We start from the raw sequence: 24,661 nt of genomic DNA, 5'->3' as shown, positions 1-24,661 counted from the left end.
GGATTTCATCCAAATGCAGATCATAATCAAATTTTGCCAGACAGGTACCAACTGCCAAAAATCCACCTCTCTCTTGTTTTTGCAGAGCCACTCTATTTTTATAATCCACTTTATCTCAAAGGAAACTGCAATTTTTGGCCAGGAAGGCAAGAAAAAACACCTTGCTGACCTGGCAAAGGTTGATGTGGCTCATGGCTCTGATCTGAGCAGGCTTCAGGAAATGTGAGTGGCTTTCTGGTGCTCTTACCACAAATGTCAATTATAGAAATTAATATATATATATATATATTATTTTGGTAAAAATCAGCTTTGGAAGTCAAAGAGTTTTGTTTGGGATTTTTCATCTTCTCTTTTACCACCTTGAAAGTTATTAGGCAACAGAGAGAGACACGAGACTTGATGTGTTTAATACTGAAGGAGAACTCAGGGCCACAGAATTCACAAGCATACTACTGAATTCCAAAATAGGACAGCGTGGAAGTAGAACATCGAACCTGGGTTGTATGTTTGTGCTTAAGATCTCATTCTTGAATTCTCAGTTAGCCAACAAAAAAGAAGGAATCTAAATTTCAATTGTGCTCCATAGAGTGAATGTCTAACTTCAGCAGCGTCCAGAATTATTTTAAAATTTAAAAAAAAAAATTAAAAATCCAGCTTCTTCTGTTTAAGGGATTAAACCTATAATAGATATAAGGTTTATCAGTAAAACGAGTCTGAGCTTAAAGCATCAAAAGTTTATCCCCATTAACAGCATATTTTCATACAGAAGACCAGAGCTTGAGAACTGAACAGAAAAAAATCCAGTTAAGGCCTGTATCTCATCTTAATACACTGCTGACTACATCAGGAAAGATACATTAAAGACAGTGTATTAAACTAAATTAGCTCTATATACTGTACTGTAACGCTTCCTATCATTTACTGGTAGTGCAGGAACAGAGCACTTTTATGAGAGTCCTTAAACCTCCCCAGTTTCTGCAGCTGAGTGTCCAGAATCACAGCTCACATTCAGTGTGCAGAGGAAAATGCTCCTGTGCCACAGAAGTTTCAAAACAAATAAATAACTCAGCCAAATCCCTTATAAATTATAAACTAGCCCTGTCTGCCACACAACTGGCCAGCTGTTTAACAGCTTAAACCAAGATTTTAAAAACCCCACAAAATGCTTTCCAAGTTTTCTTTGTCCAGATAAAAGACTTGCTCATTTCAGCTCTTGATTTGGTCACTTGTCCAGCTGGGGTTAAGCAGCATTTCTTAAACCCAGATTTGTTCCGAATAAACCACGGATATTACACTGAACTGAGACACCTTGATGAGCAATTCTGCTTTTCACTTCGTGACTAAAGGGAACTACCAATGAATTACCATCACTGGGACTGTAAGGACCAAATTTCCATGGATCAGACTGATCTCTGAGCCTCAAATCCACAATATGTGGAATGGAGTACGAGTGTGCTTCTTCCATCACTGAGAAGAAGAACCAGATTACAACACATCTTCTCAGTTTCCAGGCATGAAAACCAGCACAGAATTCCCTGGGTTAAAAATGACACAGTGTCTGCTGAGGGATTATGACATCTGCCTGAATTTCTCGCTGCAGCTTTTGCATTAAGACAGAGAACGGCTGAATATTTAAACACACTGCAGTGTTACTCAAAAAGTAACAGAGTCAGCCTCAAAACAGACTCTTTCACACCCCAGTATAGCCACAGCAATGCAGAGCTAAGCAGGGGTAACTCACCCTTTCTTACAGATGCACCTACAACAAGCAAAGGGTTTAGACAAGGCTTAGCACAACTGCCCTGCAGCGAAGAGCAGAAAGGATCTGAACACCACATCCCGCTGTGATATTCCATTCAGCTTGAGGGTATAAGCAAGCTTTATGATGAGGTCATAAAGCAATTCCTACGCTGAATTTATGAGCTCATTGTACAGTCATTTCCAGAAGCCAGGGACTGGTTTATTAGAAGGCAGCCTGCAGCAAAATTGAAAACGGAGATTGCAGAGAAGTTCGCCTGCAATCCTGGCAACATCCAAGGCTGAGGCACGAAAATTGTAAGGCAAACAAGTAGGGAGGGAACATTTAAGTACGAGACTTATAAATATCTGAACAAGGACATTTCAGAATCAGCAACATGAGAAGCATTGATTTACATTCATTTTCATTTGCAGAATTTCACTTTTATTTGAAGACGAGCTTATGCACAGCAAGCAGGATTGAAAAATAACTGCTACTCCTGAATATTCACACCAGACACCTATTGCTAAATCATGAATAAATGACAGAGAGCATTTTCACCACATATACAAATTGTTTAAGATCAATCTTGTTTCTTAACTGAAAAACTCCCACTTGCTTCTTACATTAGTTCTTGTCAAACCACCCTAATTGGCATCAGTATCACAAGACAAACCTTCAAACACAGCCCAGCAATCATCCCAAAAGGCACTGTGAGGGACACAGGCAACAGCCCAAAAGTGCTGAATTGTTCTGCAGCAACAGAGAGAAACTGAAGGTTCTTTTAAGGAGGTTCTAGGGAACTCAAAAAGCTTAATGAATATCAAATATTTTGAGACTCAGGGTCAAAGGGAACCTATCCCAGCTCGCTTCATTTCAGACAACAACGTTCTTACTGAGCAAAAGCATTTGACAATGAACATACACTCATAAATTCCTCAGAACTCAGCCAAGAAAACTGGACCACAACACTTTCCAATGATATCTTTAAATGCTTAATTGTCTGGATTGTTTACAATAACCATCTGATTCTAAGATTTAGAATTTATCTACCTTTTATTTTATACTACTGGTGGCTGTTACAGTGCTTCCTACTACAGAGCCCTGTCAGAACAGAGAGAAGCCACAAGTAGAAAGAAATACACAGTATTACAGAGAAAGAGTAAACAGCAGGGGAAAAGCTGGATAAACCCCAGTATCACAAAATTAGTGAGTCAGGTATAATGCAGTCACCTAAAGAGGCAAATGCATCTCTTCAGTTATGACAGGTAATTTTTTTTTCTGGTCATTTGCCCACTACTTGCTACGTCCACGTACACAGACTTAAATATGTGGATAGTCCAGTGACTCAAAAAACACTTCTAAGATATTCTAAATAGTTTTGAACTCCAGAGGTATTTTTTATCCAAGTCAATCAAATCACTGGTTTGCAGTAGTTTAACTGGGACAAACTGGGAAAAAGTTATTATTTATGAGAGTATTAACGTGGTAAACAGAGCGAAAAGTTACAGAAATAGACATCTGTTAAAATGGAATGAGCCACAGTAAATTACAGATAGTGATACCTTACTGTGGTTTTCTCTTTCCCATCTACAATATATCAATCTTCTAAATATTGGGAAAATATAAATCCTGTTTTTCCTATCATGGCTGTTGTCCTCAAATAAATCATCACAATGATAATAGTTTAAGTAATTAAAAATTTAATTTTGTAGACTTCCTCCAGAACTTCATCCTGTTGGCTGTTCAAACAGCCAGATTTTTATTTTTCCCCTTCTATAAATCAGCTCCTCTGGGTGCTGCACATCAGTCACACACACTGGGCTCAGCACTCAGACCATTTACTCACCAAAGAGCCCTTGGATGCTATTGGAGAGTGTATTTGTCTACTGGCATAATTCTGATCACCTGCACGGTCCTTCCATCACAACATACCAATTAATTAAACCAAAACTCATTCCCTAAACCTACCAACAGGATCCAGCATTTCCATTCCCACCACACTGCTTTACTACACGCTGTTTAGAAACCAAGCTTTTGCTTTCCAGCCCCCCAACATCCTGGCAGTACCATCACATGGATCACTGGGAACTTGCAACTTCTTGTTTGCCAGGACAGCTGGCTGACAAGCAAAAAGTGAACCCAAAGGCTTTTTTTTTTTTTTCATGTATTTGGTACAAAGTTCTGCATTTCTATATTTTTAGTCCTCTTTTGGAATAATATTCCCCTTGCTGCCATGACTCAGAAGTGTCTACAGGTCAGACATTCTGCACAAAGTTCTAAATTTAAACATTAATGCTGGACATTTTACCCACTTAAATATCAGACTGTTTCCTCAGCCATGGTGATTTACATTTATAAACAATCAGGAAATACCTTGCTATGTCATAAAGTGCAAGGAAAGGCTTTATTTGTTTTTTAACATCTTTCCAGTGCTGCAGTCCTGCTTTTTGTGCTGCAGAATCCAGTGATGATGGATTAGCTGTGCTAATGGCCCAAAAGAAATGTAGTTTAAAAGTAATACTTTTACCTGTGTATTGATCAATAGAACTGTAAACAATCAATGTAAATAAGCATGAAGCTAAAGTTACTTCATGGCTCAAAACAAGTTTACACCTTCAACAGGTAAGAACAGGTGAGATCTTCAAGAGAAAAGCAAAGAGCAGCTTTAGTGCAGGGCAGACTCTCTGTGAGCACAGTGCAGCTTCCACCTACACAACTGTCCTTTCATCCTGCTACTTTTATTTACTCTTCCTTTGACTCTCTCAACTATTCTGTTTTATTACTTACATGAGCATCACTAAAAGGCCAAGAAAACGCTAAGAAACCCGAGAATTCACAGAGAAGCACCTTCCTACAGAGTAAATAGCACGAGAAAGCCACATGAGATGAGCTGACAAGTTCCCTGAGCACACCACGCTGATAACCAGCTCTGCAGTTTCCACTGCTGGCCTGATCTTTCTTCACCTTTTTTGCTTGTTTGTTCCACTAAAACAATCCAAACACAGAACACCAAGCTGTGCTAAAAAAAAAAAAAAAAGAAAACCGAAACACCAAAGGGAAATATTTATGAGACAAGGAAAGCTTCCTTTTTTAATCACACAGCACGGGAGGATGGAAAGCACAACTTTCCCTGGTTTGATGTCATCCCCTTACCTTCACGTGACTGAAGTCACCAACTTTGCTGCTTTCCTGTGGATTCAGAGCTTTGGTCTCCACTCTTGGTTTGACAACCTGCCGGAAAGGGCTGGAGAGAGGAAGTCCACTAACACTGATTCCATCTGCAAACAGAATAAATGGAATTACTTTGGCTTGTCTAGTGCCATGTTTGATTCCAATGAATCTACATTGGTATTATCAAAGGGAGAGAAAAGACACAAAAAGTAATATTAAAATTTTATACCAAAAAAAGACAAAACAAAGGCAAAGATTATTTTGTTGGGTTTTCCCTAGAAGCCAAAAATAATCAAACAAGAATACACCAAAAATTCAGGGAAGATCACAGGAAAAGATGGCAACAGCATCTGAAATATCACAACAGAGATGTCAGAGTTATTAATATAAAATTAGTATTAGCATTTACAATATTAAAATAAAAGAAAGATAAAAGTTTGTGGTTTTCCCTGGCAGTACCCTCTCAGCTGCTTAGGACCTTTAAACTCATTTCCAGTAGCAGGATTCCTTTTTCAAGAGTGTATTGTGGAAAATAACAGGAAATAGAGAAGTCATGTTCTGTACACCTACAGATGTAAAAATAAATAAAATATTTCTCACATGTAATAAAGCCAGACCTAAGGTTTACACTGAAAAAGTCAACAAAAAGCTTAACAGGAATGGGTGTCCTTAGAGGAATGTCCTCAGTGTGGTATTTACTATCAGTCTGGGTACTGGCAGATAGTAAAGCAATAAGAGACAACATGACAACTTAACAGTACCTGTTATTGCCAACAACCTTGTGTAACCTGAAGGTGAATAAATACACAGCAGCATATTTGGGTTTCTTAACCCAACCAAGGCAACATTCTAAGCACAAACCATTCAAGTGTGTGAAAATTACTGCTGAATCAAAAGCATCAGAATAATAAGAAAATCAAAACCAGGAAGCCTTAACAGACATTTAAACCAGATTTACTATTTTTTACTATTCAGCTTCGCTTCCACAGCCCAGGGAAGAGCAGAACTTTGTTGCTTTATGCCGTGCAGAGCAACTGCAATCAAACCCACCAGTTAAATACAAGAAATGTGTGCAGCAGACACATTAACTGAACATATGGGAAACACCAAATTATTACACAAAACCCAAACGTATTTCCTAAATCGCTCCTATCAAATTGTATCTGCTAATTCCACATTCCAATTCCACGGACGGACTCAGATCTGGGCACGCCGAGGATTCCTCAAAAGAAGAAACCAAAAGAACAAGATGGAGCATGAAGTGGTTTTGCTTCATTAAGATCCAACTTCACAGGTATCCAGAGGAGAAAACAATTATTCCTTTAATTTCAGTTTCCTTCACTAACTAGCTTTAAAATGCACCTTAGCTGAATATCCTTGGTATCAATTCCTGGGGGAGAGCAGGACAGGCAGGTGAGAACACCCTGCCCATGCAATGCAGCGTTACTCTGAATTTTGCATGGAATAGTAGGTTTTTTCTGACTTGCACAGGAATTAAGGCACCAAACCCCTGCTCAGCATCCTTTAAAAGCCAGTTGACATTAAAGCAAACATCCTTATTAATAAAGCCTAAGATTTGAGGCAATAATAATACACTGAAAAATTCAAGACAGGTTGCCAACAAAACTCACCATAAATACATTTGATTGCAGGCTTTGAAATCCAGTTCTTTTGAATGAAAATTAAAAGTTTTAATGGAGGAAAAATATTCTTTTCCAATTGATGAATGATTTTCACTAGTTCTATATTTAGAAGAAAAATTGACACTGATTGGTGCATAAAATTGTAAATTAAAACATGAAAAGAACGAAGCATGAAAAACTGCATGGCATTACCCAGATTTTCCATTTTTATAAGGCATGAGCTTCCTTTTCTTTGAGAAAGGAACAGATAATACCTAAAAGAACACCACAGACATACAACTAATGCTTTCTGAATTACTTTATCTTTCCCAGTTTATTTTCATTTTCCATGTAGAAAAAAAAAAAAGACAATAGTTTAAACATTTTCTCTGGGAAGAAGAAATTTTTGATTCTCTAAATTGTACCTGAAAAGGGAGATTTTATAGCAAAGGAGACATTTATGCTGCTTCAAGATGAAGGGAATTATAAGGCAACCACTGTAGTGATCAACTTTCTGTCTTAATGATGGCAGAAGAAAACACTGAGCATCAATGGAACAGTTCACCAGAAGTTTTAAATTACAGATACCTGTATTTTTTGAGACTTCATACATTTTATTTTCACTCATGAAGTTTAAAGAGATGAAGATGCTGAAATCCTCCACAGTTTTCTTTTGTCCATCCCTACTGCTAAACAGCTTGAGCAGCCTTGTACTATAAAAAGAATAATTGTCTTTCTACTCTGTCCAGAAATTTTCCTAATTTCTAGAATCCACGTTGAATATTTCCATGGTAACAGCACATGACCAACACTTTTTTCCATGGTAACTGCAAAAACACAGCTTGCCTTTCCAACATCCCAGTCACTGCTGTCACAACAGAGCAGAATCTCTTACCAGCATTTCCTCTCTCCTCTCAAATGTTAAGTAAATTGTCAATTTAACTTCATTAGCCACTTTCCCAGCACGCTGCACGGAAGAATCCCACACAACTTCACATTTGAATGAGGGAAAGTGCATTCAGGGAGTTAAACATGTAAATCTACAACCCTTTGACTAAGCACTGGAGGAAGGGGTGGCAGGGGACAGCTCCTGCTCCACGGAATGCTGTGCTGGACAACAATCAATGGCCTGATCCAGGTGACAAAGTTGAAAGCACTTTTCAAAAGGTGCATCACAACTACAGTGGTCTCCAACTTAGCAGCAAGGAAACACTTAAAAAGTATCCCACTGATGCCAGGACACCCCAGAAGTTTGGATTCCGAGGCAGCCTACAGATAACTGGCAATACAATGTCACACAAGATGGAAAACAGCAGATGATTTTAGGTTGAACTGCTGCTTCTTTCCAGAAGAACTTCATACAATCCAACAGCAGCACAGGGACCCCGAGGGGTGCAGGACAAGGAGGAATCACAGCATCATTTAAGTTGGAGTTCATAGAGTCCAACCTATGACTGAACACGTCAACTAGACCAGAACTCCAAGTGCCACATCTTTCCTTAAACACCTCCAGGGACAGGGAGTCCACCACCTCCCTGGGCAGCCTGTTCCAAGGAGAGCAGGAGGGGTTGCAGGTCCAGAGCAGGGATCTCCTCCAGCAGCCCTGGAGAGACCCCGCTGGAGCAGGGATCCCCCAGCATTCCAGGGGATATTCCCCGTGGGAGCTGCAGCCACGGAGAGCCCAGCAGGAGTTTGGAGCAACCCAGTCTAGTGGAAGGTGTCCCAGCCCATGGCAGGGGGTTGGAACAAGATGATTCTTAAGGACCCTTCCAACCCAACCATTCTATGATTCTGTGTCAGAGCTTTTGGAAAACACACAGCTTGATCATAACATATGAAAACCTAATGTCCCCTCAACCCATTTGTTTATTTTGTCAATCCATTGCCTGATAGAAATTTCAAAACAAGAAGCCTCTTGATAGGCAACATCTCATAAGAACACTCTAACAGCTTTAAAGTGCTTTAAACATGCAGAAAGACAGAAAAAAAACAACTCGAGACAGGAGACAGACTCTGCTTGCTGAACTTGAATTTGCCTTTTTTTTTCTTTCTTAGAAAAAGAGAGCTTTATTCTGCTAAAAGTAGGCAGAGTTCTAGAAACTTGCCTTCTGCAGCGACAAAGAAGGGGATGGCACAAGAGCAGACAGAGTTTCAGGCATTGTAATCCATTTCACCCTTTATACCATGAGTAGCCCATCGAGATTGCAGCTCTTCCCACTCTCAGAAACATCCCTGGGACTATGACAGGAGAGTCCCCAGGGAGCAGCACCCAGGGAAAGCTGCTGGGAATGCGTCAGCCCCCTGGCTCCCAGGAGCAGGGCACGGATGAAACGTCCATTCCCTCTGGAGACAACAATTAACAATAACAAATGCGCTGGCAGTAATGAGAAGTAAGTGAAGGAAAACTGAAAGTTCAATTTAGAATAAGAGTGAATCCATGAAAACGAAGTATAAAGAAATTCATAATAAAGACTAGAGGTTATTTATGCAGACTTCATCAGATGCTAAAATAAAGTGCCTCAGCAAGGAAACAGCGTAACAGGATGGGAGGTCTATGCCTGTATGTGCCAATAATCAATTTATTGCTCTTTGACTCGTGTTGTTAAGATTTGGGGACTGAAACACCATCTCTCTACGTATCTGTAGAGTGGCTGGTACAACTGATAAAGGCTGAAGTCCTATGGCACTTATATATTGTTAAAAAAAACCCTACCCTGTATCAGTGAAATTATGAGACAAGATTATTTATCTAGATTAAAAGGCAGTGGGAAGAGGAAAAGGCACCTTATCTTCTTTAAGTACTAAAGCTGGAATTCAAGAAGAATTCTGTAGAAAAAGTTCTCAAAATTTAAGAATTATCTTGAAAGTTACACAGTGATGAATTTATGAAGGACACAAAAGTGTTTGTGGTTAACAAAACAAAAGGAAAAAAATTTATTTCCCAAAATGAACAGTACAACCAAACTGACAGCTTCTAACTGCAGAGCCAAAAAAACTTGTTAGAAATGAAGTCACTTCGAAAGATCATTCTGAATTATTAAATGCTAAAAGGCAACCAAGCTCAGTAACGTGGAAATGATAACACTGAAGCATCTCTGAGGACTTCTATCATCACCATCATCAGTGATACCATTACCCTAATAGAGTCCTCCAGGCTACTCAGTTTCTCAGAAGACCCATCAAGAGTCATTTAAATTCCAAACCAGGTACCTTTCAAAGAGGGAAATACATTGTCTATAAGCTATACATGTGCAGGAACAATCTGAAGTGGATAAAATCTGACCATTTAAGCAGAAAAGCACCGAAGTGAGTATGAAACATGTACTGGTCTTGCATAACAATATTAAAAAATATTAAAGATCAGTGCTTTTAGAAATATGCTATTATTTCTCTGCAACCCTTTTTTCCCCAGAGAAAGGAAGGAGAGACCTAAGGCATAGATTTACTTCTCTCTCAACATGTAATTAATTTGTTCCTTTGATGAGTTTATGAATTTAAATATCCTCACACCTGTCTTTAGGTTCCCTATACACGGAATAAATGAACCTTCACATTTTACATAATGAAGTACTCATTGTAGATTAATTCATTAACTTTGGAAAACATTATCCCCATGCAGCAGGAGTTTTTTAAAAGCCTGCTTCCCACTAACTGGGTATAAAGTTATTGTGTATAAAGCAATCCAGAAAGAGCAGCTTTTGTTCTCATCCCTTTTAGCATCAGGGAAATGCTGGGTTTCAGAAATTAAGGAATAATAATTTGGAAGGAGAATCCTGTTGACCTCTTCAGGACACCTTAGCAGGTGACACAGACCTCACTGCTTCAGCTCCTCAGGCCTGGCTGCACCAAGCAGATCAAGTGCCTCCTCCTCACCTTACCCAGTGCAACAACCTCGGAGTCAAATTAAATACACACGGGGACCTTCCTGGCCAGAGAACCAGAAGAAGAACCCTGAAACACCCAGCTGAGGGACAACAGATCCAAAACTTCATTAGCATTTTCAGCAAACAGGTCTCTTGCAGGGATCTGCTCTTGGTCAACTGGCTTCAAGGCACAGAATCACAGAATCGCTAAGGCTGGAAAAGATCTCCAGGATTGTCAAGTCCAACCATCAACCCAGCACCACCACCACGTTCACCACTAAACCATGTCCCCAAAAACATGGGGTTTTTTGAACACTTTCAGAGGTGGTGATTCCACCACCATCCTGGGCAGCCTCTTCCAATGCTTTCCAACCCTTTCAGTGAAGAAATGTCTCCTGATATCCAACCTAAACCTCCCCTGGCACAACTTCAGCCCTTTTCCTCTCATGCTGTCTCTTGTTACCTGGGAGAATAGAATGACCCCCATCTCACTACAACCTCCTTTCAGGTAGTTGTAGAGAAGCAGAAGGTCTCCCCTGAGCCTCCTTTTCTCCAGGCTAAACATGCCCAGCTCTCTCAGGTCTCTCTCTCTCCCAGACCCTTCCATTGCCCTTCTCTGGACACACTCCAGCACCTCAGAGTCTTTCTTGTAGTGAAGGACCTGATCTTCTTAATCCTAGTTAATGAAGTGTCTCTAGAACACCTGCCCATCTCTTCCAAGTGCTTGCAAAGTAATTAATTCCAAAGCCAAGGCAGCTCGGGCTGTGACATGAACTCTAAAGGATGGCTTTAATGACAAGTGCATTCTTCTGCAGTATATATGGCTTGTTATTGGGCTGTGTCTGCACAAACCCAATTCCCAGCATGGAAGCCTATCCAACCCAGACATCACAGCTAGGACCTTACAAAACTTCATGACTGGGCAATAAAATGTCAGATGAAATTCAGCATCAATAAATGGGGAAAAAACAATCCTGAAGTCGTATGTGCAATAAGAGGCTCTCAGCCTCTTATTACTGTTCAGGAGCAAGATCCTGGAGCTATGATTCACAGATTCAGGAATCTCCCAACTCAATATTATGCCCCAGTCAAAAAAGCAAATGACAAATTGTGCATTACTGCACGATTATAAGGAAAGTAATACAAAGCAAAATAAAGAGCATCATAAGGTCACCACAGAAATACAGAGATCACCTTTCAAATAGTGTGTACAGCCTCACTCAAGCATACAGAATTGAGAGAGCTCAAAAGGGACAAGGCTGATGTGTGGAATCGTTTCCATAAAAGGGACAACTAAGCCATGAGGAATCTCCAGCCTGCTGTGACAATAACCTCAGGAAACATATAAAATCACGACTGCAGGTGCAATGTTCAGAAGATGCACCGTTACCTCTTTCAAGCAGTACAAAAACCTGGGGGTCCAAGGACACCAGCCAGTGCAAAGCAGCCAAGAAGTTAATTTAGCTGTGATTCCTCTTGCCACAGCACATTGTACAGTGCTGATGGGAGGAATGAAGAATTTTAGGAAAGAGAAACCCACCAAGGATGACCAACAGTGCCTAAAATCAGAGAAACCACATTCAGCTCTGGAGGTCCCTGAGCTATCAACAGTTGGAGTCCAAAAGCCTAAAGGAAAGCAGTGAGTATGTGCACAACTTTCCCTGTATTCTCCCACAGGCATCTGCTGTCAGCCACTACCACAGCCAGGATATTGGACTGGATGGCCATTGATCTGATCCTGCACAGCCACTCCTGTGGTTTTGCTTCCTTTAATCTAGAAAAACACCCAGCATTTTTCTTTATGAGACAGTATAGCATCAACACACCCGAATTAGATCAGCAATTTTGATTGATAACTTGGTTTACTTTCCAATTGGATAAGTGTATCATCAGAAGCATCAGTAATCTATCCCTTCTGTACTATGTCCTGATTACAAACAGTGTAAAAGGAAACAATTTCAGCAGCAAATGAAAAGAGATGAAAGTAACAGATGCCCTGCTAAGGGCATTACTTTTAAGAGACAAAAGTATTTTGATCATCATTGTAAATGTGGTTGGTCTTCAAAAGAAAAAGGTACCACAGCCACCCTATGATTAAAAGTCATGTCATGGCTGCCATTGATTTTTCTGGCTCTTCACTGTTCTTCACATCAGGCTCCCAACCTGCCTCTTTAGAAAGGACAGCATTTGGGATGTTAAAAGCCATACATAAAAAATAAAGCAGCAGCTAAACTGTCAATATTCTTAGCATCTGTAATAACACTGCCAAAGCACACAGAGTACACGGCACCCACAGACACCAAAGTTCTAACAAAGCACTGACGGATTCTTCTCCTTTATCCATGCCGAGCAAGGAGAGGCTGAATCGCTTCCAGGCTTCCATTCCACAACCTCTCAGAGAAGCAGGAGGCAGAAATAATAAGGTAAAAATGTTCAAAGATTTTGTTCATGTATGGCCTCGTAAGAGCTGGATACAGGCAAACTACACAGGCCCAAATGCAAATCCCAAATCCCACAACTGCTCGGTGCCAATATGAGCGCTATCTCCTCCTCCTCCAGAATATTTTGTCTGTATGTTATTTCATCTGAAAAACTGCTGGGCAAGTGCAGTTCCAGAGGTTTTTGGAGACTGGGCAAATGAAGGACATTGTAAATATATGTATGTATGTAAGTATATATGTATATATGTGTGTAAATACATTATATATATAAAGCTTTTATGGAAGGGCATTTCCTATCAAGGGGTTTTTCTCGAGCCTCGTTTCCTTGGTCCCTCTGTTTTCACAATATCCGGGTGGGCTCTTCCTCCACTATCAGCTTTTTCAGAAGGTTCTAAAGTAAACCTTAGTGTGGCAACACTGTGGGGTTTGTGCAGCGAAGTCCTAAAATATTTTCAGGATTTTATTTTACAGCAGGGAGGTTCCAAAATAAAGAAGTCTTTTAATCATTACTATCAATTCATATAATTTCTGTCTAAATGCATTTGCAGGATAACTCACAGAAATCAGTCCTATTCAACCCGAATAAGCTCTGCATGTAATTATGTTGTATTTTTACTATACTGAAAAAAATTTATTTTTTTAAGATCACTTATAACGGTAATATATACCTGCAATTGGATCCTGGGAAAAATCCAAATACTAATGATTTTTTTTTTAATACAGGAATATCTTGTTTTGTCAAGTTAATTTAATCAATGTAAATTGTCGTGGTTTTGCCCTGGCTCAATTTACTTTTATACCCCCACATACAATTACTATCAGTTGAGAGAAGGTTTATGCAGACAAAAAGAGACTGAATTAAAAAAAGTCTGAGTATTTATTATTAACAAGCTAAAACTAAAGAATTATATCTACAATAATTTTACTTAAGTAAAAGGTATTATGTATTTACAGAAGATACTTCTCCCCCCACCTCCCTTTATATCAGTCCAAGGAGGAGAAGCAGTCTTTTTCTGTTCTCAGAATTCCAGCTCTCTCTCTCTCTCTCCAGTAACTCTGCAGCACTTTCGTCGCAGTTGGAACTTCTTTATCTCTCTCTTATTCTGTGTTGGCCTCCAGGGCTGGGCCTACCCCCCTCCTGGGTTAAAACCGAAGGCTGAGGGTTACCCAGGTCCTGAAGGGTCTCCTTCCATAGGCTTGCAAGGGGACACTTGCTTACTATGGATCTTCTTCCACAGGGTTACAGGGGATAATGGTTTAAGAGTTCACCCCTGTTTCCCTATGGAGGTCCCTCCCCATGGGAGAACGGTCTTTGATTGACTTCTCGGCATGGGTCTAGTCTGGATCCCTTACTCGGATCCCAATATCCCACCTGAGCCATTTTCTGCTCCAGCGTAGGTTCTCTCAGGATCACAAATTCCTAGCACCAGCAGCATGGATCCCACACATGGATCCCAATATCCCTACCCGAACCGTTTCTGTTCCAGCGTAGGTCCTCTCAGGGTCATAAATCTTCAGTAACAGCATGGATCTCTCACTGAGATCCCAAGCTTATCTGAGCCGTCTCGCTCCAGCATAAGCATCGTCCCCTTCGAGAGTCACAAAGTCTTTAACAGGACTCTGCCTCATCTGAGCCGTTTTTACTCCAGCATAAGGCTTTCTCTTTCTGTTAAAGTCACAAATCTCTGGTGCATCCACAAGCTCCTCTGTGAGCCGCACGGGGGGTCTCTTCACCCCAACAAACTTTTACAGGTGGCAGGGTTTTATTTTTCAGTCTTTACCCTGCTGAAGGGAGAGAGAGCGAAAGGGAGAAGAACAGCAGCTCTCCCCCCTTCGAACTTTTCTTCTCTCTCCTGCGACTGCAGCTTTGACCTTGAAAATTCTCTTATCTCATGGCTGGAATTCTTCTACAGCAGTTTCTCGTCTAAGCAGTTCGTCTTTTAAACCTTTTTTTTCTTCACTCTCTCAGAAGAGAGAAGAGAGGTTTCAGTGCTGCACCTGCCCCCCCCGGCCCAAGCCGGGGAGGAGGGGGCCTTGGCCCTCCTCGGGCCCACCGCGTCTCTCCTACATGGCTGCTGCTCCTAATTTCAACTGCGCCACCACCTTCTCTTCCGTTTTCTTAAAGATGTAATTAGCAAAGGCGTCACCGAACTTTTTGATTGGTTTTTTGTCTGGAAATCACCTGGACAAAACCATCCTCAGCCCCAGGGATGGGCTGGTGGGCAAAACCACGACATAAATATATCAGGCAATTGAAAAAATACAGAGTAGAACAATTACTCCAGCAAGACTGCGTGTTTATTATAAAAAGGAAATCCTTATTACAAGTGTCTGGTACTTATAACTCCAAAGAACTCTAATACAACTAAACACTGAGGCTTTTTTTTTATTCAAAGTAAGTTTAAGCAAATGAGACTTCCTCTATAGTACAAATATTAGGGGTGATTATACCCTGCAACTCAGGACGTCACTTCTGACAAAACCACATTCAGCAACAACTAAGAATTCTTCAGTCTTGGATAAATAAATAATCAACTGTCGTGGTTCTGCCCAGCTGGCCAGCCCCTGGGGCTGAGGATGGTTTTGTCCAGGTGGATTTCCGGACAAGAAGCCAATTAAAACTCTCAGTAACGCCTTTGCTAATTACATATTTAAGAAAACGGAAGAGAAGTTTGGTTGTGCAGTTGAAATTAGGAGCAGTAGCCATGTAGGAGAGGCAGTGGTGGACCCCAAGGTGGGCCAAGGCCCCTTCCTCCCCCGGCCCTGGGCCAGGGGCAGGTGTGGCACTGAAGCCCCCCCCTTCTCTCATGTAAGAGAGTGAAGAAAAAAGACTTTAGAGAAGGACTGACTGCTTGGACGAGAAACGCTGCAGAAGAAATTCCAGCAAAGAGATAACAAAGTGTCCAAGGTCGAAGCTGGCAGCTGCAGGAGAGAGAAGAAAAGTGCGAAGGGGAGCTTGTCTCTCCCCCCTTTTGCTCTCTCCCTTCAGCAGGGAAAAGACTAAAAAAATAATCCCTGCCACCTGTAGAAGTTTGTTGGGGTGAGGAGACTCCCACGTTGCTCGTGGAGGAGCCTACACTAGAGTAAGTTGCATGAGGAAGTGGAGACTTCATGAAAAGGACTGAGATAAGGCAGAGTCCTGTTGAAGATTTATGACCCTGAAGGGATGAGGCTTACGCCGGAGCAGACGGCTCGGGTAAGCTTGGGATCCAAGTGAGGGATCCACACTGCTACTGAAGATTTGTGACCTTGAGAGAGAGCCTTACGCCGGAGCAGACGGCTCGGGTAAGATGTTGGGATCCGAGTGAAGGATCCATGCTAGACTCATGCCGGAGAGGTCTATCAAGGACTGTTCTCCCGTGGGGAGGGACCTCCATAGGGAGACAGGGGTGGACTCATGAGCCATTATCCCCTGTGATCCTGTGGTGAAGATCCATGGTAGGCAAGTGTCCCCTTGCAAGCCCATGGAAGAAAAAACCTTCAAGGCCTGGACAACTCCCAGCCTCCGGTCTTAGCCCAGGAGGGGGGTAGGCCCAGCCCTGGAGGCCGACACAGAGAAGGAGAAATGAGAATGCTGCAAAGTTATTGAAGAGACCTGGAGCTCCAAGAATGGAGAAAGAGATTGCTTCTCCTCCTGGACTGATATAAAGGGGGGAGAGGTATTTCTGTAAATACACAGACATAGTACTTTTACTTAAGTAGGATTATTGTAGTTCTTTAGTAGTTTTTATTTTGGTGGTAATAAATGCTCATATTATTTTCCCCAAATTCAGTCTCTTTTGTCTGCATAAACCTTCTCTCAACTAATAGTAATGGTGTGGGGGGTGAAAGCAAATTGACCCAGAGCAAAACCACGACATCAACCCAATGTTATTTCTCTTTAAAGTCCACTAATATTTGTAAATTATTTCTCTTTGTCTTCATGAGGCAAGGATACAAAGAGACATCAAAAACTCCCTGTCAAGAAAGATTTAAAAAGATAGCAGGGCAAGGCCTCGTGGTGGGAAAGTCAGGTCAGACTGTGGTGCCCAGAGCTGTCACAAAAATTCCCTCTTCAGTCCCTGGAGCTCAGCAAAGGGCTGTCCTTGCATTACAAGACACAAATACACAAACACACCAGCACAAAAGGTACATCCTAAACAAGGAGAAAAACACTCACCATCACTGAGATCTTGCAGAAGGTTTTCTTGGCATGAAAAGTCCAGCTTCACTTTAATGTTTACAGTGAATGTTGCAATCTTTCCAGGTTTCAGAGGAAACTGGGAGAGGGTATCTTCTAGATTCCAACTCAGGAATTCCCCATACAGCTTCTCTGCATCAAAATAAGTAAATATTTCATGAACATAACCCCTGCATTAAGGAAGTTTCAGTTTAGAGCTGTTGTAGAGAGTATTAACGTTGTCACGTTCTGCTTAAAATATTCAGAGTGAAGGTATTAAAAATTAATGTAACACCAGAAAGACAGAGAAGTTACTGGGTACTGACATTGAACTGGAGGCACGTAGATCACAAAGCTCAAAACATGAATTTGAGTGAAGATCACTACCAGTAAAAAAAAAAACACTGCACAATAGGCAGCATTAAATATACACTTCAAATACAGCCTGAAGGGGTGCTAAAAGTTCATGTAGTTTTGAATCATACAGACTTGAGCCCAGGAAGTGTCACATCAGTGCAGAGAACATTTCATCAAAATATTACACCAAACTAAATCAGTTAAATTTCTGAAGCAACTGTAACATCACTACTTCATTACTTATTGAGCAATGGAGAAGTTTAAAAAGACCATTTGTTTTCATTTTTTTAATGATATCCCTTCTTAAAGTTGAGAAGTATAAAGTATACAAGACCCAAACATGAAGGATGCTGCCAGACAGGATTAATCTGTTTTAAAAGATATTTGTTTAATGCATTATTTACCATTGGTCTACATGAGATGGGAGATCTGTAATTATCAGCTCCTCTCTCCTAAGCCTGACATAATATGAGGAAAAAACCAATATTTACTGGTCATCATACTGGATGGGGAGCTTCTGTTCTGGCCAGGATCAACTACCCCCTCCATAAATTCATTAATATTTGCAAGACCATACAATGCTAAACACTACAAAAAGAAGTCTACTAATACATAAAATAAGCATCATTCCAAAACCATCATTTCAGATCCACGTGTGAGGAAACAGGGTGGGCAGACTGTCCAAACAACTACAACCTAGAACAAAGGATCTCTCAAAAAAAGAAATTAGAATTCCAAATTATGTTGATTTGCTCAGAAACAACTGTTACCCTTCCAGGGAAGGAGAAAAACAAAAAAAAAAAAAAAAAAGAGAATATTGATAGTACAGACTCCTTTATAAGGACAAAGATAAGGTAAAAATAAAAAATCCTAATTGTTTCCTTGAAGTCACCCCCACCTCATCTAATGATTTAGCTGTAACCATATCACTGTTTGATTTTCTTCTATTTTCAGGGGTAAAAAAAGTGGCTTAGTAAGTACAGCAATCTCTACACCCTTTTCCTGTCAAGTAGAAAACCAATATACTGAAGGAAAGTTTTCCCTCAGTATGAAAATGAAGGACATATCCCAAACACTTGAGCACCAAACTGTTTCCAAAATGTGTTTTCATTAACTAGATTTATGTGAAGATACTACAAGTGAAAAGGCTTTTGAAGTGAGAATAGTCCTTGCAGATACTCTCTAATTAACACCTGTAATTACAACAGAAGATCTAAATGCTTGAGCTAAAAGTTAAGCTGCAGAGAATAATCTAGTTTAGATTTATCTGACACTAGTTTGCAGTTTAATAATGTTCACCTTGTTCAGGAACCATTATCACAGTGAATTATACTTTGGCTTCAGGCCTTTCAGTTCAGTGGGAGACTAATTTGGGGCAAGCCTGCCCTCAGTTCTTTCTCCAGTCCAAAATCTGTGTTCAGCAAACACCTGATGTTACAAGCAATTGTTAGACAGGAGCTTATTCCATCATTTCACTGGATATGAAATCACTAAAATCGTAACAAATACCACGTAACAGTTTACTCACAACCCAATTTTGGGTTGGCCTAAGCCAATCTAACTCTTAACAGGTTTTAAGGTCTGCCAAAAAAAAAAATCCACTCTGACATTTTGCATAGAGAAACTTGATAGGAAAGTCTTTTGAGATCACAAGAACCTCAATTCCTCAGTTCTTTCCAATCTTATGTCCCCTGATAAATCTGGCTTTTTGCACCTCAAAATAACTCTCAGATCTGAATGCACAGGCATTGGCATTAAATACATCTTAACTTCCCCAAGACCTGGTGGACAGCAATGAACCTGCAGGGCTTGTCACCTTCTTCACAATGTAAATGTATCCAGCAGAGTTTCCTCTTGACAATTAGCAACTCTCCCTAACAGGAGGGAAAAAATGCTCTAAATTCATGAACCATTTCCTCTAATGAGTGGAAAAAAGAGTTAGTAGGAATCATGCAAGATCATGATCTCAGTCAGCCGGTGTGGGCAGAGAGGAAAAGACTTGAGCTGGGAAACCCAGACAGGGGCTGGATTACCCACACTCCTTGTCCTGCCTTCACAAGGATGTTTGGACTGACTGGAGGAAAGCCTTGCCTGCATTCACCGCTCTCCATGGAACACAACCCAACTCTGATTTGAAAGGCTTTACTGTTTTCTTTAGCAAAAAAAACGTAAATAGATCTCTTCCAGAATATTCACAGTTCTTCAAACGGGTTGCCTGGACCTTAGAGCAGATTTTTCATTCATGATCTGTCACAGCAGAACAGCTGAGGCTGCAGGTAGATGTGTTCAAAGATGTGTTCAAATTCTTCACGGGAAGAATACAGGAGAATTTATTTCTCTGTGTTTAAATTTCAGAGGTCAGTCACTGCTAAGAAGGATCAGTGAGGTTTTGCTTCCTCATCCAGGCTCATTCAGCGTGTGTAACTGCTCTAGAGCTAAGAATGCCTGGTGTGCTCTTCTCAGGGCCTCAAGATGAAAACATCAGCGTTACATTTGCCCCCTAATGGATCAAACAGTGGAGTTCTCAAAGCCTTTGGACTGCACTCCCTAACTGAGACACAACAAGCCTCTGACCAGAGCTGACCGGAGCCAAAGGGTGAGAAAGGCATCCAGCTTCGCACGTCATCTTTCCAAAAAAAGGATTAAACTGTCTGACCTGGTGAGGGACAATATGAGGTAACACAGAGTTCACCTTGACAGTGTGCATGTGTGATGTCCAACCCACAGACCCCACAGCCCGGCAGACTGAGCGGTGCAGTGAGACACCACGAGCCGTGACAGACGTGTCCCTTGGGGCAGCACGACAAGTCCCCTTTGCTGATGTGCCTCAGGACCTGTTCCAATAACAGGCAGCTGCTAAAGGACTCGAAAACCCTGCGATGTCCTCTCTGAACTGCACAGGGCGAGCTGCAAGCTCTGCTCATTTATCTGAGGGTGAGAGTGGAAAATCCAGAGAACTGAACCTGAAAGCAACAGAAGAGAGGAAGTAAGGGAAGGCCAAGTGTGAAAGTCTGATCTCCAGAGGTTCTCATTAGCAAAACACCACTGAAAACAGTGCCAGAGAAGTTGGTTTCCTCCAGAAAAGTGACTGATTGTAACAGCTAACATAACAAATGAGGGAGGCCAGGTCACTAAGCCCATCCAGTAATTCCAACAACAACAAAACAGAATATTTGCTATTTCACAGCATTCATCTTTGTGCTAAAAGCTGTGGTCTCAGAAAGAAGGTAGAGAAATGGAAGTCAGACAGGCAGGACTGCAGCAGCTGCCAGAGATTTATGAGGAACTGCCAAGACTGAAAGAACCAAAGCAAATCAGGTGAAACAAGGGATGACTGAAAGCTCCTTTTATTTGGCTGAAATCAGACAACTTCTCATGGTCTCCCAAGGTGACAGGCAAGCCATGGTCAGGCAGATGAAGGAGTCCAACAGCTCTCAAGGAGACCCTGAGCAGCTCAAATCACAGGCACATTTCAGATGAGGACTAGTAAAGAACATCCAAGAACAAAAATTCTTAATGTGCTACGGACAGTCCATAAGTGTCTGCATTTGCTCCCAACTTCATGTGTGGTATCAGGGGTTTGTGTTGCTATCAGAGATGGTTTAATATTGTACCCCCCATTAGTTCCATGCATGTAGCATTCACTGACCAAAAGCAGCTGCTGACACCACAAATCTTTAGTTCCCTGTTGATCAACAGAATCCCACGTTACTGTACAATGTTTTGTACCAATTTATGATCATAACTAAAATGGAAGGGAGCCCATTAAAAAAGGCAAAGGTCCATCCCCAACACAAGAAAGACATCGACCTGTTGGTCACTGAGTTGATCCCAAGGGTGGGGCCTCTCTGGAGACAGGCTGGGAGAGCTGGGGCTGTTCAGCCTGGAGGAGAGAGGGTTTTGGGTAGATCTTAGAGCCCCTTCCAGTATCCAAAGGGCTACAGGAGAGCTCGAGAGGAACTTGGAGGACATGGAGTGACAGGACAAAGGGGAATGGCTTCAAACTGACAGGGAGCAGGTTTAGATTAGATATTGGGAAGAAATTCTTCATTGTGAGGGTAGTGAGGCACTTCAACAGGTTGCCCAGAGAAGCTGTGACTGCCCCATCCCTGGTAGTGTCCAAAGCCAGGTTGGATGGGGCTTGGAGCAACCTGGTCTAGTGGAAGGTCCCTGCCCATGGCAGGGGGGGCTGGATCTTTAAGGTCCCTTCCCACCCAAACCATGCAATGATTGATTCTATAATCCTCTGCAAGACCTACATGCAACCACATTTGAAATAACATAATTGTTACTTGCTTAATGTGGACCATCAGTTCTTTGCCATGGACAGCCTTTTCCAGCACTTCATGTTGTACCCACAGCACAGTCATGTAAAAAGTTACACTTATTTTAGGCTGTATTTTCCTCCAGTAACACGGCTCATCTCAAGCACAGTTCCAAATACAGGGGTGCATTTCCCTTCTGTGAGACAGTGCAAGAAACTGAAGATTCTGCCTGACAGGACCTTGGATCAGCTAATTCCAAGTTCTGCTTTCAAAAGAAGATTAAGACGATTTCCAGCAGTCCCTGCCCATATGGACATTTATGATTCTGTGATTCTGATGGCAGAGTTCTCACACTCTCTGAACAAATATCACTCAGTGCATCTCAAAATTCACTCTCATTTCCCTTTTTCTGAGACAGTGATTCAAGTGTTACATTTTTTGAGGATGCATGCTTATATCTTATTCATCAGAAATTTTCCTTTTTCCGATAAAGAAACATTTTATAGAGAGAAAAAAAATACGGGATCAGGTACAATCAGACATTTTCCTGAACTCATAGCCGAGTCCATCAACTCTTCTCCTTTTTACCCATTGTTTTTAACAGAAGTTGCAATGGAGAGATGATTTTAAAGTTGACATGAGTCTCTTTTTCGACACTCTGAACCAATTAACTGTGTCACATTCCGTACAAAGAGTCTGAATAACATGTGACTCATGTGCCCATATATTCCAACATTTAATACATTTCATTGCATGAAATTCCCCATTTGAGTGCTCTCTTTGGTCTTTCCATCCCCTACACCCAGCACCCGGCCCAGGAGGAGCGTGTTGGAATTACTGAAATAAGAACAGTAAGTCATCATACGTTTCAACTTCTAAAATTAGTCCTGGTAACAAGTCTCAGACTGAAAATCTATTTTGAGATGATTGGCAACTCCTATTCTCTCAGGTTGCAGAGAAGAGGATACTCTTGTTATAAAAAAAAGTCATGAGCTTGAATACTGAAATGAACAAAAATCACAAGGTATCACACTGCATTTTAATGCTCTGGCACTGATGGAATAAAACCTGCAATAAAATAAAGTATTTCTACTGTCAGTAAAGATTATGTTGCTTGTCACCCATAGTTCTTCTGTTAATATCATTCTCATAACAGTGTCTCAGAGGACAAACCAAAAAAAATAAAATACATCACAAAACAAAAGCAGGGTTCACCTATCAGACTACTTTTTAATACTAACATAGACAGGGTATTTCAAGAGAATTAAGTGTACACAGAGAATGTTCTGTATTTCTTCTATAGCTTCAATTATTCTTTTAATTCACAAGAGCTTATATTATTTATTGCCTTGTCTTCTATCCCATTTTTTTCTTATTGCTCGCTGAGTAAGATAGAAATATGCTTATTTACTTCCACTCCCTCAAGTAGGACAACATTACTGCTAATGGCAATTTATTTAATCAACTAATCAGCATATTTAGACATAAGGAGAAAATAATTTAGACACAATATTCTTCCTCTTCACTAGCTATTGCCTGAGGAATTTTTCCCCAAGTAACACTAAAAAGAAACACAGATTTCCAAAAAGCAGGTGACCTTTTGGCACACAGATGGTTCTACAATTTCTTTCATTCTCTTTCTATATTTTCTTACATTCTCTGTCATTTCTATATTCCTACAGTAAAATTGAACTGAATCATACCAGTTCTGTCATAAGGACTATGATATTTCGTCTGAACTGAGCTAGAAGTATAAAACAACTAGTTCTCCTTTTATTAAAGAAGTGAGCCCCTGGTGGTCTAGTGGTAAGGGCGCGGTGCTGTCACCGCCGAGACCCGGGTTCGATTCCTGGTCAGGGCCACTCCCCGGGCCAGATGGAGCTCGTTAACCCTTAAATAGGCAACCCACCTATGTCCTAAGGACCTCGCTGCCACCGTCCAAGCTCGCTTGGCCCCGGCAGATGAACCTTAGGATTAAAGGGTGGGCTCAGTTCCGCGCACACTGTGTCTCACCTAAAAAATCCAATGCGCAGGCTGGAAGGTGGAAAGACCTTCCCCGGATCTTCACTTGCAAAGACTGGCCATTATTATTATTATTATTATGATCACTATTATTTCTAAATATATATCAGCATACACACCCTTGGTGTTGACTGTTTTCGCTGTGACCTCCAGTTTCTCCAGTGGTTCTGTTCCAATATTTTCTAATTTAATGATGAGCTGCTGGGTCTCTCCATTGTAAAGCTGGACAGACACATTAGTGGAGGTTTCATTCCCCGAAGAAGGCTGAAGAGTATGAGCAGACCTACAAAATGTGACACACAGACAAACAAAATACTCTTAGGAAAATGTTAAAAGCCTGTTCAAGTTACTCTGTTAACTATTCTTTGAAGACTCAGAAACTATAACTCTGCAACTTTGAAGATTAGATATTATTTTCCATTCTCATTTAAGCCAGGGTCATTTTTTAAAACAGAAGTTAATAATTTATGCATGAGACAAGTCAGATTTCAAACAGTATAAAATATGTATTCCTAACTGTGAAAGCTGCTTAAAATTGCTGCAGAAAGGGAAATTGCTGCAAGAAAGGGAAAAGAGGGGAGAAAAAAAATAAAAGTCAAGAGCAGGTCATTACAATGAGCAGTTTTAGTGGACAGTGCAGGGCATGGACCTCATGGCAGAAAGGTGAAATAGTGACTAGAGATGAACTCTTTAGAGCAGGAATGAGGGGAGGAGGTTGCAGAACAAGAGAGATGGGCAGAGGTTCCATTCCTGACTGGATTTTTTGTGCCAATGCAAAGTGGTCAGGAGGCACCAAGGATACAAAAACAAAAGCTGCTGGGACTAATGACCAATAAATCCGTTGGTAAATCCAGGTTCAGTAAATTCCTTTGGCAGGTATTCCTGCTATCCCTGCCTTCCACACTGTCCTCCCCTACCACAAGATAAGCAGCTCCAGAGACAGGAGCAGATTTCAGTCTTTCAGAGCACATCCATGGCCAGGACTGGGAACACAGATCTTTTGATCAGTTAAAATGACTG

The 24,661-nt window shown here is 41.1% G+C and overlaps 1 protein-coding gene across 4 annotated transcripts in view; it reads right to left on the bottom strand.

The window, feature by feature from the left end:
• The window catches only part of TRAPPC9 (trafficking protein particle complex subunit 9), a 449,139-nt gene that overhangs the window by 359,380 nt on the left and 65,098 nt on the right, over positions 1 to 24,661 (bottom strand). For all 4 annotated transcript variants that reach the window (XM_050327783.1, XM_050327777.1, XM_050327790.1 and 1 more), the window contains exons 15-17: positions 23,761 to 23,924; positions 16,998 to 17,150; positions 4,895 to 5,019 (exon numbers count right to left, since the gene is read on the bottom strand). In XM_050327783.1, the coding sequence (XP_050183740.1) occupies positions 4,895 to 5,019; positions 16,998 to 17,150; positions 23,761 to 23,924 (442 nt within the window). The remainder of the gene's footprint in view (positions 1 to 4,894; positions 5,020 to 16,997; positions 17,151 to 23,760; positions 23,925 to 24,661) is intronic.

Source organism: Myiozetetes cayanensis, unplaced genomic scaffold (genome assembly GCF_022539395.1).
Source record: "Myiozetetes cayanensis isolate MyiCay16 unplaced genomic scaffold, myiCay2020 scf1, whole genome shotgun sequence".
NCBI lineage: Eukaryota > Metazoa > Chordata > Aves > Passeriformes > Tyrannidae > Myiozetetes > Myiozetetes cayanensis.
The sequence above is the reverse complement of the archived record's forward strand: the minus strand, read 5'-3'. Positions and strand labels throughout refer to the sequence as shown.